This window comes from Cheilinus undulatus, linkage group 9 (genome assembly GCF_018320785.1).
Source record: "Cheilinus undulatus linkage group 9, ASM1832078v1, whole genome shotgun sequence".
NCBI lineage: Eukaryota > Metazoa > Chordata > Actinopteri > Labriformes > Labridae > Cheilinus > Cheilinus undulatus.
Window position 1 is genome coordinate 40,187,175 of NC_054873.1, and position 21,890 is coordinate 40,209,064.

Here is a 21,890-nt window from a genome sequence, read left to right on the forward strand (position 1 = left end):
AGTATGCAGATGGCCTAGTGGTTAGGTTGGGCCCCATGTACGTGGGTGGCCCAGGTTCAAGTCTGGCCCGTTACTCTTCAACCACATGTCTCTCCCTATTTCTATCCATGGTCAAACTAAAGGCATTAAAAGCCCCAAATAAATCTTTTTAAAAAAGTACAATAAGGTGTCATGTGCTTTGATCAGTCCCTGTTGCCCTTTCAGGAGTCAATAAGCCACTCCTCAGCCGTTCAAGAGTCCCTCTGACTTAGAAAAGTTGCCTGCCTTGCCCTCTGTCTTGCCAAATTAAAACCTCTGCTCTCTATTACCTCTATTTAGATTATCAGCCGATGTTTTGTGAGCAACCAATGCACTGTATCAGACTGAGGTCTCCTGCTCTGCAATTGTCCAGCACTCAGGCTGAGATCCCTTATTCTTATTTTGACCACCTGAGCCATTACCCTGGAAATGCCAGTGTCCTGCCAAAAAACAGTGTAGATATCATTCTTGAAATTAGAAGGAAAAGACTGGCACTAAGAATACATAGAAGTCACAATAAAAAACAGATTGATGTTTTGTAAAATCCTCACTTATTTGCATTTCCCTTAATCTGACCACACCCTGTTTAAAAAATATGACAATTAACATGCATTAATAACAAAACTTCATGAAACTTGTCACCGCAATCTAAGAGCAAATAATTTAATTTTAAATCTTTTCAGGAGGTGGTTTGTGAGATACTCAACAGCAGAATATGCCTAAAAAATTCTTATTTTGAAGTCATCTCTTGCTGACGCAGTGTTACGCAATACTTTACCTGTGCATGTGAATTCAAAATATTCATCATCACAGCAAAACAAATGTTAATAAAGCTATGATTTGTACATCTTAAAATGACATCTCTAACTAACTATACTGTATCAGAGCTGAACACTTACATGAATCACACTTTTTATATATATACACACATATATATACATAAATGTGTGCATTAGTCCACAAACTTGTAGTTTCTAAAAAAAGCAATACTTTTAAATACATTTAACTTGTTAATACTGTCAGTAGCAACTCAAAATGACAAATCAAAATACTGTTTTCTTGGCTGGAATGTAATTAAGTTTTGTGAAGACATTGAGGGGTTGGAAGCCTTTATGCACAATTCCTTGTTACTTATTCAATCTATTGATACAAGATTGCGTAATGTTTCAGCTGATGTGAAGCTGTGGTCACCTGCAAGTTACACATTGCATGTTTTAACATGCAAGGTAAACTCTCCAAATGTCCATCAACTATCATTCTGAGACTCTGCATGTGTCTCCCTTTCTCTCTTTGAGCTTGTTTGAGTGTTGAGGTGTGTTTGGTTGTAGTCATGTACATGAGCAGTCATGGTGATGGGGGTGTCTTCAGGGAATTGGTAGATCCTCCTTGGCTTCCACTTCCCACTGCTCCTTGTCCAACCCACTGGGTTATAGATATAGGAAGATGATAAAGGAAGAGAGATAATGAAAACTGGGTTAATGTCAAACATATGGAATCAAGACTTTGTGCACTGTAAAAGGAGACATATAAAAGTAAACATATTTAAAGCCCTTGTATGAAGGAAACTCCCTGAACTTGAAGGACAAAGTTCCCTTATGGGAGAAATGGTATAATGATACCAACTATGGTTAATTCTGTAAGTGGCATGGCAAGGCTGTGTAAAGCTCTCAAGATGTCTCAAGACTTTTGAGTGTATTACTGCATCATTAAACAAGAGCACTTAGTGCCTACAAGGCACTTATGCTTTTAATGTCGGTCTATCTAGCTGATCCTCCTTACCCATTTAAATTTCCCATTTCTAGGGCAGCTTACTATTTTCCACCACCCCATAAGATAGCCTTGCTTCCCCGTACATACACCTGTTCATTGCTCTATTAAACAGTTTTTATTTATATGGCACGATAACAAAAGTTTCCAAAGAAAAACTACACCACACTCTTTGTTATATAATTTAAGACAACCTTTGAGACATTTGAGACAACCAATATAAAACCACCATGAGCAAGCTGCAAGCAATACTGGCCTGAAAATCTTCCTTCCATCTAGCAGACTTCTAGGCCAGATATTGTGCCTTGAGTAAGGACGACATATGAAAGTTGAAGGATATAGTCTGATTAAATAAAACTATTAAATTCCCTCCAATGGTGCTAAATGCAAGGTTGATGCCATCAGGGGCAGCTTAATCCTCAGATGAGGTGTCTCTCACATGTTCAAGCCAATGCGAAATAATTTAAGTCTCGTCTAAACTTAGAGGCATAAAAAATTGTATTAAGCAAAGTCTATGTCCTTAAGGCAATCTTCCAATTACATAACTAATCTGTTTGATTTGGCTTCACTTGAAAGACATAGTTGACTATCATCTACATCAGTGGTTCCCAAACTTTTTGCCCGTGACCCCCAAAATAACTAAGCCAGAGACCAGGAACCCCCAACTGTCCTGGAGGTGTACGATGTTGCGCAAGCATCATGTAGAAATTTACATTCAAGGAGTTTTGGGGGACATTATAAGCACAAATCTTTCTCTATAGCTACGGTTTTATTTTAAATTGAACTTATTCAAATGATATTTCTTACAACAATGGGTGAAATATACCGACTTAAATTACTTTAAATATCTCTTTGTATTTTTGGCCAGAATCCTGTGGCCCCTCGTTAGCGTCTGTTTACCCCAGGGGTCCTGACCCCCACTTTGGGAACAAGCAGCAATGAACACCTGTCAGTTGGGTGTTAACAAACCCGTGTTGTTGTGTGCTGCAGCACAGCAGAGACCATGTAGATCCTCCCAGGAATGTCATAAAGTAAACAAAAATAGCACAGGTGGTATACATGAAGGAAGGAAGGAAGGAAGGAAGGAAGGAAGGAAGGAAGATGCTGATATGTAGAAGTGATCAGTATTTATCATGTAAAATTCAAAGAAGATGGGACACGTTGCATAAGAGGTGCTTCTGGCATCTGACAGTAGGCTACAGCAAAACTAGGAAATTTACATATAAATGTGTAGAGGGGTAGACCCTGATCATACTTGAGAAATTTGAAACAAATCAGATGTTTCAGTGTAGCATGAGACAAACTCCCTGTGCCACATTGCGATTTATCAAAATGTCACCATTGGCAGTAAGGCTCCCATGCAGGGTGCTACAGCATGGCAGAGACTCCATCGGTCATTTTATTTGTTGACTTACTTATTTAAAATTCAATGAAGTAATACATAGATATGCCAACATTAACTGGTTAGGTGTGTGCATAACACTTTTTCTTTCTATGTCAGGCAGCACGCGACTTGTTTATGTTTATGCGACTTGATTGTTACTTCGTACGACTACTTTGATGTAATTTAGATTGAATATGTTTATATCTTTAATTTAGCCCACTTATTATTAAAGCAACCTTTACATTTTGTATTAATGCATTCTCATACTTAAGGTGAACTTAAGGTGAACTTAAATAGATTATCTAGAAATAGAGAAATAGAATTAAATGCTAAAATAATTACTTGGATGTAAAATATCCTGAGCTTTGATTTAGCATTTGTTTCTTAGCTTAAATAATTAAATTATTAGGTAAACTGAATAATACATTAAAAATGTTGTAAGTGATTACATTTAAGTTTGACGAGGTAAAAATGCATATCTGATCTGAATTTAGGAATTAATGTTGGATAAGATTTTCATTTCATAGATTGAGTGTTTCCAACAGGTTTATTTTTGTCTCCAACAAATTATGGGAAATTAACTTGTCCATTCTCACTTTTGTTCAGGTTTCCAACTTGTTCTGTTGTTGAATGAAGATTTTCAATGAAGTTGAAGAAATCAAAGAACTGAGTTGTCCTACGTTGTGTAACAAAGTTCAGACAAACATGCAGTAAACCCCTATGAACTTGAGTCTGTCCCCAGCTCAGCTGGCCACCGCAAGTATAACCTTCTAAACTGATGCTGTTAGAAACAGCTCAAACACCAAATTTAAGTTTTGTTTAAGTTAAAGTACTTGATTCCAGGACCTAGGCTCAAGTTTGACTTGAGTCAGAGGATTGACAAGAGACGGGCATTGATAACGTGATATTATACACCACATTACACCATCAGTGCATAGTCCACAACCAATCAATATAAATATCTTCTGCTGCAGTGTGTACTGGCAGAGTATGGCAAAAAACCTCCTTCCAGGCTCTCAGCTCTTTAGTATAGTGCACATACACCTCTGAGAAACATTAGCAAAATCTCAGGCGAATACAAGAGAAAAGGCTTTCATTATTACTGTTAAGCACCTGTTTTTTAAAATCAGAGGTCATTTCTGAGATGTGGCACTTAATGCTACTGTCACAAATTGATTTAGTGGGCTTATCCTGCCTTTACAACTCAATATGATGCTGTTGTATTCTTTATATTTAAAGAACTTCATTTTTCTCTTTATTGCAAAAGTTGGCTAACATGTGTTTAACCTTTAGTTTACTTTTTCTCATGCTACACCTTCTCTGAAGTCCTGAGGCATCCTCCACTTGTCTTTTCTCAAGTTAGACTATGTCTGGGCTGGAGTACTGAGAATACCCAAGGCTCAGTGCGACACTTGCCCCTGTCATCATTATTATCTGTCTGAACCAAACAGTCCATGGTTTGAACTTTCAACAAATCAAATCATTGCAATAAATGTGCCTACAGAGCAGCCAAGGATTTGTGACACTGCTTCCTTTGGGACAGTTTCCCTTAGCTTAAGTGGAAACATTTAATCAAGTATCAATGAAGACTTCCATGATGCACAAATTTCACCTTCCAAAACTGCTCAGCTTTGGCAGTGCTGTTGTTTGTTGTCATAGTACAACTTTCACATATTGGTATCCCTTTGCTGAGGTTCTGTCATGTCGCCGGAATACTCCCTGATCAAGGCATTGGGCAAAAATGGCACCCATGGGAGAGTTCCAAGGCCAAAACCACTGCTGACCAAAAAGAGCACAAAGGCTTGTCTCACATTTTCCAAGAAAAATCTTGATGATCCCCAAGACATATGGAGAAATATTCTGTGGACTGACGAGACAAAAGTTGAACTTTTTGGAAGGTTTGAGTCCCGTTACATCGGGCGTAAAAATAACACAGCATTTGATAAAAAGAACGTCATGCCAAACAATTTACTGAATGGGATAGGATAACTTCCAGATTCATTTGGCAGGGGAAAAAACCCCGGGTAAGGTTTAAAACTCTCCAACTTTCCAAAGACGAAGGAGGTATGGCACTACCAAATATGAAAGACTATTTTTATTCAGCCCAGATAAGACCATTATTAAATCTTTGTAATAAAGGCTACAATTCTAGATGGAAATAGAACTTTCATTGACTAAAGACCAACCAATCCAGGCAGTGTTAGCAAATCACGATTTAGGAAAAATTATAGACAATGTACAAAACCTCTGGATAAAATTTTAGCTGAACATGTGAAATGACCTTGAACTTCCCCTAAATAAAGAATTGCAAAAAAAAAAAAAAGAACACCATGCCAACTGTCAAACGTGGTGGTGTCAGTGTGATGGTCTGGGGCTGCTTTGCTGCTTCAGGACCTGGACCACTTGCTGTGATTGATGGAACAATGAATTCTGCTGTCTACCAGAAAATACTGAAGGCAAACGTCCGGCTGTCAGTATGTGCCCTCAAGTTCAAGTGCTCTTGGGTTATACAGCAGGACAACAACCCAAAATACACCTGCAAGTCCACCTCTCAATGGCTCAAGAAAAACTAAATTAAGGTTCTAGGGTGGCCCAGTCAGGGTCCGGACTTAGATCCAACTGAGATGCTGTGGTGTGACCTTAAACGGCAGTTCATGCTGGAAAACCCTCCAATATGGCTGAGTTAAAGCAATTCTGTGAAGAAGAGTGGGTCACAATTCCTCCACTGTGATGAGAAACACTCATCACCCATTATCGCAAATGCTTGATTTCAGTTATTGGTGCCAAGGGTGGCACAACAAGTTATTAGGCTCAGGGGGCAAATACTTTTTTACACAGAGCCAGAGAGGTTTGGATTTTTTCCCCTTTAAAAAAATTAGATAATCATTCAAACACTGCATTTTCTATTTACTTGGGTTGTCTCTGTGAAATATAAAAATTGGTTTGATGATCCGAAACATTTAAGTGTGATAAATATGCAAAAAACTCAGGAATCAGAAAGGGGGCAAATACTTTTTCACACCACTGTATGTTACCATGGAGATCTAACAAAGCTAAAACACAGAGCCAAGCTCTGACCTTAGGCTATACTGTACCTGGCTAGCCCATTAATCCTTCATCCCTCTACACCCCCTTCCATGGGGATCTTTTCAAGACACACAAATAAGCCATTAGCCTCGTTCTCAGCCCCAGCTATTGCTAATGGTCTCATATCATACATAGTTACTGGAAAGTGTCTGAAAGTACTTCTCTGAAAGTGGTGTGTGTATGTGTGTGCATGTGTGCATGCATGCCTGTTAAATCTACGCAAATATCCCTAGGGAAGGCAAGAGGGCTTTTCTAGTTTCACCACTGTGGGTATTATATTCACTGGCCCTCTGCAAACTATGTATGCTGTTGGTAGATGCAGTGTGAGTGACACTGCTTCATTTACTTCTTAAGCTTAATGCAGTTCTTTAAAATGAACAGAGAGAATTGGAACACCAAGTGTTAGGGTGCAACTAAATAAAGAACCTGGTTTTATGATTTATAACCAACATGCTCACTGAAACCCAGCTGAACCATTTGTTTCCTTTTCATCATTTCTTATGCACACATTGGTACAAACATACATAAGGAACACACCAGTTAAACTGTAATTCATCTTCTTTGCAACATAAGGAAAACTTATTCCAGTAGACTTGAATATGTGTTTATTTTATTTGTTTTATTTTCGGCAGAGATCTGTCAACACCAGTCTGGTCTGCTCAACAGTTAGGGAGTGTCGCTGCTAGTGCTGTGCTCATGGTGATTAATGCTGATCTTTAATAGGGTCTTTATCTTAAGGTTTGTGTTAGTGTCTGTTTAAATAGGCCACAACAGAGGGTACAGTCTAGACCTGCCCTCTGTGTAAAGCGTCTTGAGATAACTTTGGTTTTGAATTGGCGCTATAAAAAGACTGACAGATTGATTGATTGGTTGACTGATTGATTGGTTGATTGATTGACTGATTGATTGATTGACTGACTAACTGATTTTTGAATGTCCTCACAAAACCTGACCTGGTGTTGTACCAAATTACAAGAGAATACTTACAAAATAAAAAGAATCTTTTTGAAGACCAGGGATAGATACCAGGTTAAACAATGCTTTCAAATTGTCATATATGCTACTTAATCAATGCAAACGTTCAATTTAATGTAAAAATGTAATATTTTGTAATATTTACTGTTTTAAGAATGTATTACTATACCATATAAAATGGTGGTGTTCTGGTGTTTTATTAATTAGAAAGAGATATGTTTTTACCAATACTGCACTTTATTTAGTCACAGAAATTGGTTTTTAACAGATCCAAGATCATGTGCTTTTGATCTTACATGGATCTGATACAGATGACATGCAAATTGACATGCATCAAAAGGGTCAATGGAACTGTTTATATAAGACAGCATCAGTCTGTTTGTAGAGACTACACAAAGTTTGTTTCAAAGCTTCACTGGTAGATGGGAGAAAAGATCATCAGACAAAGTTTTCGTTTATTGTTGCACAACTTGTGTGTGAAAGGACACGGTCCCTAATTCTTGCTCCTTGTGTGAATTTTCTACTCTGTCTTTCTCATAATTACTTTCAAAAGTTTTTAAAATAATCAACCCTAAACTATTGGGAAGCATCTAGTTATGCTGCTCTGTCTGACAAAATGATCCGACATCTTTAAATGGTTTTGTTTAACACCTTTATGAAATACTTGAAGTGAACAAAAATGGGAAAGCTCTGACCTGTGGAAAATTGAAAATACTGTGGTAAATGTACAAAATATCAAGCCACCTGATGGTGAACTGCTACTAAACATTTTATTAAAAAGGTAAATCATGAGTTATTAGGTTTCTAAACACAACTAAACTTAACTTGAGTCATCATTTCATTAACAGGAATCTACTTCAGAGCAGTAGCTTTGGGAAGCACTGCACAAGGTAAAATGAAGTTCCCCATGACAGGGGTATGGTAGCCTGGTAGCCATACTTCTGTCCCAGCAAAGAGCTGTTATAATCTTAAAATACAAAAAGTGTGGCAGCACACACCTCTATGAGAGGGTGCCAGTGTGCAATTGGTTTCCGTGGGTATGTCAGCATCTCATTCCAGTGGTCTCGTCCCAGAGTCTCAGCCTCACTTCCAACTTTGCAAACTCCAATCACTTCATTATGTCCAACCCTGCAGGATGAAAAGAACATTTTATGGAGACACAAAATGCAATGTCAATTACGGCAAAGATGAGACTGATAAATCAGGGTTTCTTACTCACCGGTCATAGTCCATGACGGCTATGAGCAGACTGATCTGGTCAATGTTCTCAGGAGGCACATCAAACACAATGGCTTCATTATACACTGGGTTCAGAGTGTTACGTTTGGTTGACGTCTTCCTTTTTTTTAACCTCCGGCCATCACACATGAGAGACACCTTAACATATGGATCTAGAGAAAAGTACCATATGAGATACTAAAATATTTTAGCATGTAAAAGCCATCACCAAAAACTAAACTGAAAACCATCAATGAAGAACCTCAGTTCCTCATGAAAATTACAAATCAGAACTGCTCAGTGAACACATTGTATTGTCAGTACACAGACACCTGAAGCTCCAGTGATGTCCATGGCTTTGAGATTTCTAGCTTTGATCATGGTAATGGTGAGCCTGCCAGCGGTGGGGAGATAGCACAATGAAAACATCAATTCTCCCAGGTCCACATTGTCCTGTAAAAAACAACAAAATATGTGTGAACTTTATATTTGCAGAACTGAAACATAAACACTTTCTTCAGTTTAAGGTGAATCAGAAAAAATCTGCATAAAACACAGGAGTGATACACTCTTTTGCATCCTTTTAATGATATGAAGCTAAATATTTCATTCTATATCAAAGCAACCCTTTTCTGTTACAGCTAATCAAATATCAACACTTTGGAAAATATATGTATGTTCTTTCTTCGCTTCCCGCAGGACCTTTCAGTGCAGAGTTTGCATGTTCTCCCCGTGCATGTGTGGGTTCTCTCTGGGTACTCTGGCTTCCTCCCACCACCAAAGATATGTTTGTTAGGTAAGCCCTGTGATTGGCTGGACCAGTCCAGGGTGTACCCCGCCTCTCGCCCAATGCCAGCTGGGATAGGCTCCATCTGACTGAAACAGCCTATAGGTTACACTGTGAGAGTCTCTCTTAGACAAATTTAAATCACAGCAATAATGCTATAAGTGATCACTGAAGGAAGGTTGCTTCAACTAGTCAGAAATTGCACATGCTTATAAAAGTTGTAGCCGACAGCTAATGAATGAATCACTATGTTTTATCATAATGCTTAGTGCCATTTGCTGATCCTACATTGAAAAATCCTGCAATATTTACAAGATTTGTGAAAAGACTGAATTGTTTTTAAAAAAGACTGGTGCAAAAAAAGGTAAACAAAAACTAACATGGTGTCATTGTTTCTGACTTAGAGGTGGAATATATTTCTACTACTATATCATTCAAGTCTATGCCTAAACACAAACACATGCAGGGTCTACATCTCAAAATAATAAGCATTTAAGTGAAATCTCCAGTGAAAACCAAAGAAAAAAAGATGTGGTATCTTGTTTCAGCAAGATGCAGCAAAAACATGCTTTATCAGAACATTACAAACATCAGGATTTGTAGGTTACATCTCCCCTCTTCTCCTGCTTGTGCATCCCTGCCTTCACATCTTGTCTAACGTCATACACGTCAACCTCTTCTCCCAATTAACACCTCTGAAAATAACGTGTGATGCTGTGAGAATAAGTGGCTTGCATATTAGACACTAGCACTCAGGGTTTCTTACGGAGGAAACTCTGTTTTATGGTTTTCACTTTAACACACTGGGCTGTCAAGAGGCCACATGTTAAGGAAACAGGAATTTCCATTACCTTCTTTTTTTCTCAGGGTATTTGTTACTCTCCATTATAAGTCCTTAAAACTGCCTATGATATGGTATGTTTTGAAAATTATTAGAAGTAAAACAGACTTCATACACATCACCTACATCTCTCCTGTTCCCAAAAATAACTTGTAGGAAACAGTTTAAAAAAACAAAAACTTTTAACTTAACTAAAAATCTATTTGACAAGGAAAGCCTCATAGAGATTAAAAATCTTGTTTACAAGAGCTGTATGGGCGAGGTGGGCAGCAGCACAATTGCAAGTAAGAGAGGCACTAAAGAAACCCAGATTATCCAGCCCTGAGTCATGAAGCAGAAAATCACCATCAAGCATCTGCTACCTGCATCACACGGGAAATTTTAGATTAAAATCTTTAGGGATGCTTGACTCCTAAAGACATGTAGATGTTTTTGCATGTGTTCAGCTCATTTACCAAAACCCTGATGTAACAACAGGTGAATCTTCCTACATGCACTGTTTGTTAATTTTACAACGACGGGGGTTCCAAACAAAAATAAAATATATTTTTCCGTAATCATACATAGTTGCCATCATTGTTAGCTTAAGCTGCCAAAGATCACCTCTTTACCTTATGGAACGAATTACCAATACTCCTTAAAAAAACTACCTGTGGTAAAAGTGAAAAACAGGCCAATGCCAACATTATTGCAGACAATTTTCAAATGGCATTTCTGCCCATTTTTTCACTGTGCTCAACTACATCTAATTGAAATCTGTTTTAATTTTTACTGAAATTATAAAATCAGGCTCACTGTCACTAAGAGGACGTTACTCTCCTTACCAATATTAAACAAGATAATGGCTAACTAACATAGTAACGGGCCGAGGCTTAAATCGCCTGAATGAAGAGAGGCTAATATCTGTAGATGGTGTTTAGCTTCTAATTATTTAAGTTTACACATTTACTTGGCTTGTTCTGGTCAGCAGATCACTACTCCCTTTCATGCTGAGTCCATATATGTTTGAATAACACTTACAGTGTCAAAACCCTTTGAACCCTTAGAAATGATCTAGTTTTCTGTATTTGTTGCTCATCAGATGTGAGCGCTGTGGAGTGTCAGGATGCTCCTTGGCAAATTTCAGGTATATAGTGATGGGAAAGCGGTGGCTTCCTTCATGGTGTCCTGCCATGGACACCATACCTGTTCAATCAGTCATTTATGTATGGTAGACTTATGAATAGAGATGATGACTTGTTCCTCTAGGGTTAAAGGTTAAAGACATATAATTATGATTTGTGTGGTATTAGGTTAAACACATTGTGTTTGTCTGTATTTGTAACTTAGATGCAGATCAGATCACATTTGATGACCAATTAATGCAGAAAACTGAACCATTTCAAAGGTATCATATACTTTTTCTTGCCACTCTGTTCATGGCATAGAGCTTGTACAGCACTTCTCTAGTTGTCTGACTACTCAAAGTACTTTTTACACCACACAAACACATTCACAGACTGTGTACAGTGTGTCTGTCAGTATTAACTAATCTTATTCATACACAATATCACACACACAGTAGTACAAGTCAGCCAAAAGATGCCTAAACATCTGGCTAGAGGTGTGACTGACAGAGGCACAGAAAGATTCAAAATCTGTTTGATTAGAAAAATAGTTCAGTAAATAGAAGAAAAAAAACTTGTAGGAAAAGGTATACAAAACAAGAGATGAAAATATCAGTCAAAAATTCAGAGAAAAGGTCAGATCTTAATGACTACTAGGAAAAAATGGGAATTAGGTTGAAACCCTGACACAGAATTGCAGACTTATGAGAGCAGAGAAACTAAATACTCTACTTTAACTGCCATTAAACAATTACTAGCTTTGGTGTGCAAATGTTTGTACCTGTTTAGTGGAATTTTTAACATAGAAAAAAAAAACATTTAGGATGCCATTTCAATGGAAAACACTGAATTCTAGGAACATCAAAAGTTGAGCAACTTGATGATAACAGTGAAGAACATCTCTGTTATTTCTGCTTTGTACATGTAAAACAGAGCCCACTGATGATGTGTATTTGTGTATTTATGATATACAGCTTAACAAATTGAAAAAAAAAAAAAACACAAACCTTTCAGCTGTTCAGAGGTCTTAAGAGATCAATCTCATCTCACACACACTCATGCAGTACAGTAACGATTTCAGTCAACACTCTTATAAGCACTCATATAAAGCTGCGGTCAGGATTATGGTCACTTGTGCTCAGCCAATGAAATTAAACCGGTTCTCTTAAGTGCCCCTATAAGTAGAGAATGAGTATGGACAGTTTATCTTCTCTGTTGAAATATTGCCACCTTCTTTCCCCCAAGAGGAGTTAAAGCTCCAACCTTCTTCTCTGTGTCTTAATATATCACAGCCTAATTAGTTATTTTTTTCTCTGTCTCACACCTTAAACCCCCTTTTGTCCTCTTTGTGTTTCATCTTTGTGTGACTGTCATTTTGTGAAAAACATGAGACTATACTGTCTCTGCCTGTCAGACAGGATAAGTATGTTGTATGCTGTGTGAACCCAACCCGTTGGTTGGGTAAAATACAAACTGTAAAATATAAAGATGCTGATAAAAATCAGTATTTTTAAAACAATGTTCTTGTGTGCTGATAGTTATTAAAGAGACAATGCCTGACCAGATGGCAATTTTCAGATTTTTATTCAAATCTGAATACTGACACCTGAACCAGCAACAGTGAAGTCTTTGTTATAGACACCATACCTCTATGGTATGGTAAAATCCCTCTTAAATCTATGTTACTTGATAAAAACAAGCAAACACTGTAACATCATGTTTACATGTATATTGCAAACATGTAAGTTTTTAAGCTGTTAAACTGTTTTCCTAGTAAAGGCACTTGGATCTTCTATTACCTGAACAAGTCAATGCAGGGTTCCAATGCAGTGGAGCACAATGGTAAAGTGTAAAGCAATGAATAGCAAATATGACATGGGACTGTCATTTCTATATGCTTGGGGCTGCAGTATACCTTTTTTATAGGTGCCATCCTGTGGTGTGCAGAAGAGTAGCCACTGAAAATCCAGTTGTACAACTGCATTCAGTGCTGTGTAAAAAAAAGCTGAATCAAAAGGGTCCATAAGATGTTCTTTCCTTACTTAAACTGTGCTAAATTTGGACTGCGTCTCAATTTTCCCAGTTTGTTGACTAGTTGACTATTTTCTGTTCATTTGACTGCAAATTAGTTGGGGAATTTAGTCTAGGGACAACTCCTGTTCCAAATGATTATCTCATTCGATATCTTCTCCAGCCTCCACCTTGTTTCATATACTGTAGTTATGTATCACACTCACTCTACCTCCTGAGCCACAGTCATTCGTGTATCTGTAAAGTACATCATGCTCTTAATTAGATCATGCTTAAACAACTCTGCATCTTATGTTTATAGAATGTAACTGAAGAGTTTTTTTTTTCATTTGACCCCTGATAAATCTCACCTTTTAAATCACCTTTCACATTCATATTTGGAACTTGCTTGAGTTAAAAACAAAAAGTTTCTCGGTATTAGCCAGTGAGCCTTTATCATCTTCTTTATATACACAATATAAGGCCTTTGCTCACAAAAGCAAGTTGAAGTTGAAGAGCAATAACCTCTCGATTTGGCAGAGTTGAATAGCTTTGCATTTGGCAGATCTTGACAGTAGTAACTACACTGTAAAAAGAAAATTGTCCTCTATTGACTCTGACAGAATCAGTTTAGAGGCTAAAAGGTCCTTCGCTGCTGCTCTGAATAAACAAAAGCAACACAACCAACAAAATACCACAAAGTTAAAAGAAGTACAGTACAAATATCGAGTTTGTTGTCAATTTGACTTTCTATCCTCTCTTTTATAAACTGCTCAGTAAATTTTGCTTAGTAGGTCACAGATATTTGCCATCCTTAAGGCTTCCCTTTTATCTTACACATTATATGTCATAAATTCATAATCACATAATCCTGAAATGTAAAAAGCAGTATAGGTCATTAGGCAAATAAGGTATGGTAGCATATAAACAATGGTGAATGCACATGCTATTCCAACTACTTGACAAGACAGTTCTACACACAGTTTTAAAAAGGGGTTTCTTTTCTTTCTTTTTAAATGTTTCCCAATTTCTGTAATATTTTCAGGATCACAACTGCCTCAGTTAACAATAATGATAATAGAGAGTATCAAATATTCAAGGAAAGGAAAGGGCAGTAAGGGTTAGTGTTTGTTGTTACCATTTGTCATTGATAAGAAATGGGTCTCCCCTTTGGTGATTTAAACAAGTGCACACACTCTGTACACATACTGACTCCATTTATCAAGATCCCCATTAAAGGCCAACCAGACAGCAGTCAATAATATTGACTTGGCCTGCAGTGGCTTCAAGTTGCAATGTCGGTAAGATCTTTATTGTCCTTCACTGCAAAAAAACTCAGCTGAATTGGGAAGTAACAGGCATGCCACAACATGACAATTGAACAGACGCCAACTAAATCAACCAGGCTGATTGTTCATAACCACGATATACTCTCTAAAAGAAGACATTAGAGAAAAGGATAGCATGTAATCCACAAAGCACATGCAAAGAGGGAATCAATACAAATTGCCCTGCCAAGCAGACGCTGTCCTGGTAATGCCTGCCCTGCATCATTTGCAGGAAGCCCAGGCAAACTCAGGAATATTTAAAAAAATTCAAATCTAAGTTTCTCCTTTCCTATGCAATTGGACCCTGATGAAAAGAGCAACAAATTCGAAAAAGGAAGTGCTGTAACTGTGCTGTAATTGCCACAGGCAGTAACAGTGGTTCATTTGATGCACCTTTTGGCGCAATTTAAATTTTTCAATCCAAGTTTTTTCTTTCAATAAACTACAATTGAAAAAGTCATCACTCTATCTCTCTCTCTCTCTCTCTCTCTCTCTCTCTCTCTCTCTCTCTCTCTCTCTCGCTTGCTCCACTTAAGCTGGGGTCAGGATGTGCATTTTTTTTGTCTGTTCCAATGATTACTATGTCTGATTGGTTAGCCACAGAATCATACATTTGTGCAGTGACTTGAATGACAAGCCCTGGGATAGGCTGGCGACCAGTCCAGGGTGTACCCTGCCTCTCATCCAATGACAGCTGGGATAGGCTCAAGCCCCCATGAATGGGATAAGCAGAGTAGAAAATGGATGGTTGGATAAACTTGAAAGGCAGGTATGACAAAGGTACTTGATCAATAATTGCAACCATTGTGATGACATTAATAGGGCCCGGGTGAGACTACAACTGGAAAGAAGGCTAAACTGTATTTATTAAATATCATGATGAATGAATGTATTAAAAATCTTAAAGGGCATGTGCCAAATGTGTCTGTGTGTCATAAACTTTTGTTGTTGATACATTTGATACTGATTTTACATCCAGTTTTTACAAATTCCCTTGCTCGTGTGGTGCCGTAAGTCAAAAACATTTTACTGCAAAGACTGATTATATAGTTCATGTGCCCAAGCAGGGCATGAGGCTAGCAATCTGCCAGTAGGTAAGATGAATGCACATGGATGGGATACTGGACCAGTTAAAGATCTCTCTGTAATCCCAAGAGAGGTAGCCTAGTACTTGTATGAAATGGTAAAAGAAAGGAAATTAGAACATGTTCAACCTTTTTACATTTTTAGAGCTCACTTACTGAGGAACATTATTTGGACATGAACACAAGTGGGATTAAAGTAACAGACACTAGAATGCTGTTTTTTTCTGCCTCATTTACCAGAGCATGTCAGATTGTTATACTGTTAACATACATCTGCTGAGACTAGATCTACATTAGAAAATTATAAGACAATCTTCTGATGTATTTGGCCATATGAATTCAGTATTTGGGGATTTACATGTGTTCTCAGCAAAAGCTAAGAATTCAAGGAAACTTAAAGCAACTTTTTCTGTTTTTAACAAACAGAACTTGATTCACTGTATTAATGGCAAACACACCAATGATGATCAATCTCTCTAGTTTTCGATAATCACTTTACATAAACATCTCAGTTATTCTGTCATCTTACAGAATCTTTACAAAGAATGACTGTGGCCACAAAACAAATGTTTGTCAAAAATCATGATACGATTGCCTATAGGCAATCCTATAATCACATGAAATCCTCTCTTTGAAAAATGTGTAGAAAATGCCACTTTTTAGATGGCTGATTTCAGTCTGTGTTGTGTAAATTACTTATTAATTAATTAAAGACTAATTTAGAAAGTGCACTCTACAGATGTAAACTCAGGAGACAGGACAGCAATAGATCACAAGTTGGATATCTCTGAGGATGCTCTAACCTATTTAAACTGACCTTATTTAGTTGGTAAAACAAACAGCAAAACAACACCAGTCTGCCTTTCTTTGTGTGTGTGAGTGTGTGTGAGTGTGCTGTGTTGTGTTGTGTGTTTTAAGGTGGCTGATCTTTGATTGTAGTCAGCTTTGCAAAAACAGGCCAGAATTAGTCGAGTGCTGACCCAGCTAACCATATTTCACTGTCTTTGAATGTAATAACATGACGAAAAGTGTTATTGGTGTTTGCTAGAGTGTCTCATAAGACAAGCAAGGAGAGTGGACACAGCATTTCTGCACCTGGTGAGCACCTGTGAAACACTCAGAAAAAGACAAATAGTACCTTCAAAGAAGGAAAAGGAAACTTGTCGAACTGAGTCAGTAACTTCATTCAAGGTGCAAAATGGCATTCTGGGAAAACTCTGCAGATGTAAATATGTTGTAGTACAATTAGAAAACAAAATCTTAAAGGGATCAAGGTCTGTTTACTTGAAACAAAAAAAATGCCTTCTGTTGCCTTCTGAGACAAGTAGACATTTTGGCTTTCCATGAAATCTCTGCAGGTTTTTGGAAACTAGTGAAATATTTTGGTAGACAAAGGTACAGTGATGGCACACTGCTGGCTTATATATAAAAATGTGTTTATCAACCATCAAAGTACATCTGAATAACTACTTTGGATTTTTTATCTACCCCAGCTGAACCTTTTAACAGTCTTTCACATTTCAGTCTTACAGTGTTTAACAACAACTAAAAAGAGTTAACTGAATCAGGAATAGTGATTTCACTGATTAGCAATCCATCTCTGTTGTATTTCTAACAATGGGTGGATATTCTCTACCTGAGTGGGTAGCATCCATGATGGTGCCAAGATGTGTAATGTCCAAAGGCATTCGGTGAAATCTTTGCAAATTAATGGATGATTGTCAAATATTTTGCCACAATGACAAAGCAAATTTAAGGAGATGGAGTCTGCTGTGCATCACCAGGTGATGGTTGCGTGTAATCAACTAAGGAAAGTACAGCTAAAACAACTGTTTTGGGTTTTTAACTTTTAAAACAGATTTTCTGTTCAGTATTACAGTAACTGGTTAATGGATGATTGTCAAAAGATTAGAGTACAATGACTAGACATACTTAAAGTTATGGATCACTGTTTAAGAAAAGTAGAGCTGGAACCACTGTATGGGTTTTTTCAAGTTAACTTTTTGTGACAGTCTTTCACTGTTCAGTGTTAAAGTGTGGAACAAAGCTGAAAGGTGGAACTGGGAAATGCTCTTCCTCTGTGTTCAGTACACCATCCATACCAGGATAGCAATAGCCACCACAGTTGGGACTTTTCTAACTGAGTTGGTAACATCCCTTACTGTGTAGTGCAAAGGCATTTTGAGAAGTCTCTGGAGATTAACCCTGCAAAGCAGATGGATATGCCAGTTTCTGTGTTTCTCACAGGTGAATCCCTCTTGCAAAGCTCCTGTCTGAGCTGTTTGGGCCTGGTTAGAAAGTGACAGGACCAATCAGTGACGAGGGGAAGTACTTTCGGGCGCGGCAGAGTCATGACGTTAGTAAGCAGCAACAAGAGGCCGGTGCAATTATGGCGGAAGAGCTTAGCGAGGATGCTGCTAAAGCGTCAGTTTTATCAGAACTTCATGACATTTCTTTGTTAAAAGAAGAACAAAGAAGAGCATTATGTTGTTTTCTTTTCAAAAACAACAAAAGTAAGCATGGCATGGATCACTTGCACACCTGTGAAGGCACCACTAATACTGAGAGGTATTCACAGGTTTAGGAGCAACATCTGCTCCCACCCAGAGACTACGATTTCTAGGTACGTCCCTGCTTATTTCGTCAAGACAGTGCTAAGGGACACTCCACTTCACAGAAAAAGAGCTGCTGATAATAGACTGGCTTGCATGCATTCTAGATCTTTCTCCCATTAAAATTATATGGTGCATCATGATGTGCAAACTATGACAATGGAAGTTACACTTTTTGGCAACTTAACATGTAGGTCAAGCAATTACAGGAAATAATTCCACTTTCAATTGCTCCTAAAATTACTGTACCCATAAAGTGTTATTAGAATAGGTGGTGTAGCACAGTGGTTTTCATAATGGTTCATCTATTTAAAAAGCATGTGCATATTCCAATAACTCTATGAAATGGAAATCTTATTATGGACAAATAGTATGTACTATATAAGCATTTGTTATGACTTCTGTTGAATCTTTTTAAGTGCAAGATGTAATAACCCCTTATGAGCCCGCATGTATGCTGAGATCCTCAGGCAGGGGTCTTTAAGTTGTCCCAGATGCCCAGTTGAAATCTAAAGGGGACAGGGCTTTTTCAGTCAGGGCACCAAGGCTCTGGAACTGCCTGCCTGAGGAGATCAGACTGGCTGAGTCAGTGACTACTTTTAAATCTCTTCTTAAGACATACTTTTATCGAAGAGCCTTTCCTGATTTTTCTTGAATTTTAACTGGTCTTATTTACCTAATTTTATTTGAGTTTCATGTGTCTTGATCTTTTTACCTGTATCCACTTTGCTGCCTGATTACTGGTATTTTATTTGCATTTTAATTTCTTTTTCTTGTGAAGCACCTTGTAACTCCATTTTGAAAAGTTCTCTATAAATAAAGATTATTATTATTATTATTATGTAAAAGATGGACTGGAAGCATAAAAACAAGAGCAACCTATGTTAATTTCTGTTTAGATTTAAATAGAAGGTGTTTGGACATAAATCTCTGGAAAAAAATGGAGGAAGCACCAGTGTTTGTTATATCTTGAATTACATTTATATATTGAATGGAAAATTCAACTATTCAAATGTACAATGGGTACAATTATAGCCTTGGTGATTATTCCAGTCTTTAGATTTTATGTAGTCTTGAAAATATTTTCTGCGTTGAGTTATGTACAGTGAATGAAATCTTGAGCATAGCATACAATAAGTTATAATTTACCTCATCATGTATCATGGACTTACCAGTGCAGATCATGTTTGTCCCCACTGTATACAGTCAAAGGAACAGTTTTCCCATAAAAGAAAAAGGATACTTTCAAGCCTTATCGGTGATCTTCACTTGAAAAAACAGGACAACCTAGAGGATTTCCTTTGCAGGGGATCTTGCCTACTCACTGAGCTACACAGTGTACCAACGCTGTAGATGTATCCAAGTGAATAATGCCATGCAGACGGTGTCGCTGTATCTCTATAATCCCAGTCTAATGTCAGAGTGGATCTGGGTCACTACCCTCAAGTGTTCCCCACTGCTTTCATTAAACATTAACTGTGTCTAAGTATATTTCTATGTCTCTGCCTCCTGAAACCTCAGATGAGTTCCACTTGGTGGGTCAATGAGATACAAGTTCACTGAAATATTTTCTCATTTCTTTTGTTGTTGCAACAGGGTTTTAGAGTTTTCTCTGAATCTGTGAGTTAGGAGGCAGTGGTTGTTTAAGCAGATTTTCAAGAACAAAGAATGACATGTCACTTAGGCCTTTATGAAAAACGTCTGTTCAAAAAACTTCATTAGTGTCTCACCTACCGCTGATAATGCAAAATCTGTGATGTAAAATCTCACTCAGTAACATTACAAGAAAAAATGTAAGTATTTTTTATCAGTGTGTTGTAATGAAAACAACACTCTGTCAGTTAGGGATCAACTTTAAAAATCTGGCAACTCACCGAGGTGACATATTGTATATCCCGGCATAGTTTTGTCTCCCGTGGAAAGTCAGCAAGATCCAAGAAGTTTTCCACCACCACTTGGCCAATTAAATCATGGCGAGAGAACCTGTCAAAGTCATAGACGCTAAAATGCAGTTTGCGTGTAGACAGCTCAGCATATGCCACAGGAAAAAGAAACACCTCATCGAACACAGGATTAAGTGTCTTGCGGTGCACCTTTGTCTGGTGCTTATTTTTGCGGTCAGGCAACAGGTAGATCTTGACATATGGGTCAGAGGTTCCAGTAAAGTCCTTAGCTGGAAGGTCCTGAGCCTTGTGGATTTTCACTATCAGCTGCTCAAGGTCAAAGTCAAACTTCAGGACAAAATGCAGACGTCCACAGCTGTCGGAATGACGACCATCTTCAGCATCCACAGAGCGCTGCTTGTACAGTTCTGGTTTGAGTCTGCCTAAACCAGACAGAGATTCCTGACGCTGGAATTGGGCAGGATTGAAGTCCGGATTGGACAGGTTCATCTGACGACGAATGGAGTTGTGCCTGCCATGAAGTAAGAATTTGACATGTACGATAATTTAAACAATTCTCTCTGACTTATACTTGTTACAATGTGGGAAACTTCAACAGATCTCTGAGCTTAGAGCTCTAGATGTGTATAGCAGTGTATTTTTCTGTTTTCATTTATGTTCAGCATGCTAAAGCAAAAAGCTAGGCAATAGTTCTGAAGATAAATCTTTACTGACCGTACAGAGGAAGTAGGCTCAGTAATTTGTCTTTGAACTCTGTCCCGGGCCAAAGTGTGGACCTGGTTTTTCTCCACCTTAGCCTGAGTCTCCAAAGGGATATCAGGCGATGTGTGGCTAATCTTCAGGGCTGACTCCGGGACAGTCGTAGATGGGGGTGGCCCAATGGGTTCCTTCACACAACCATCTTCACTATACTCCCTTTCCTCCCCATCCACCTAAATAGCAGATACCAGTATAAATGGTGTCAGTGACATGTAAATTAAAAAAGGAAAATGAAACAAAAAAATTGCAATCCTTTCTTTTTAAAAACTTAACTATCTTACATTAAAATATACATTAAAATAACTAAATCCATAGCTCCAACTGATGATCAGGTGTCCATAGTAAATGACCTATATTCAACCACAGTTACACACCTTGACTTTGTACTGTAGGAAATACGTTCCTTTGAAATACTTTATCTGAGACTTATCATTCAGTGTCCTGAGGTAGACTAAGTGAAACACAATGGGCAAAGTTTGCCTGCAAGATTGGCTGATTTAGTAGCTGAAGCCTTTTGGTTACTTCTTCAACTTAAACTTCTCTGTTTCTGTGGATATCATAAATGGTGTTGCTTAAGTAAAAATGTTGATCAACAGTGGGTTTGAATTTTTTTTTCAGTGAAGCCCAATGATTTTCTTTTTTACTTAAAGAGGTAGTAAACACTTTTATCAGCTGTAAACTGAATTATCTGACTGTACTTTGATGAAACACATCAAAGCTGGTGTTATTTTTGACATTTGCCGGAACTGATAAAAAAACTGCATTTTATTGCTTGAAGTAATTCAAAGGGACAACTGCTTTCACACCTGCTGAAATCATTTCTGAATAAGCACGGTCTATGTGGTGTGAAAGGCACCATCATTACGTTTCTAGGTCACAAACTTTACATGAAAGGTAAAAGTATATTACCCTCCCTCCTCTCAGTACAGACTCTACTCCTTCTTGTCAATATGAGCACCAAATCAAAAACAAGAGATTTATTAATTAAACAGATACTGTCAGTTACAAG

At 37.8% G+C, this 21,890-nt stretch overlaps 1 protein-coding gene across 1 annotated transcript in view; it reads right to left on the bottom strand.

The window, feature by feature from the left end:
• Positions 1-876: 876 nt before the first annotated feature.
• The window catches only part of syt9b (synaptotagmin IXb), a 41,357-nt gene continuing 20,343 nt past the window's right edge, over positions 877-21,890 (bottom strand). Inside the window, exons 3-8 of the mRNA XM_041795802.1 lie at positions 20,837-21,054; positions 20,093-20,633; positions 8,782-8,902; positions 8,451-8,622; positions 8,230-8,359; positions 877-1,440 (exon numbers count right to left, since the gene is read on the bottom strand). Coding sequence (XP_041651736.1) covers positions 1,363-1,440; positions 8,230-8,359; positions 8,451-8,622; positions 8,782-8,902; positions 20,093-20,633; positions 20,837-21,054 — 1,260 coding nt within the window. The 3' untranslated portion in view covers positions 877-1,362. The remainder of the gene's footprint in view (positions 1,441-8,229; positions 8,360-8,450; positions 8,623-8,781; positions 8,903-20,092; positions 20,634-20,836; positions 21,055-21,890) is intronic.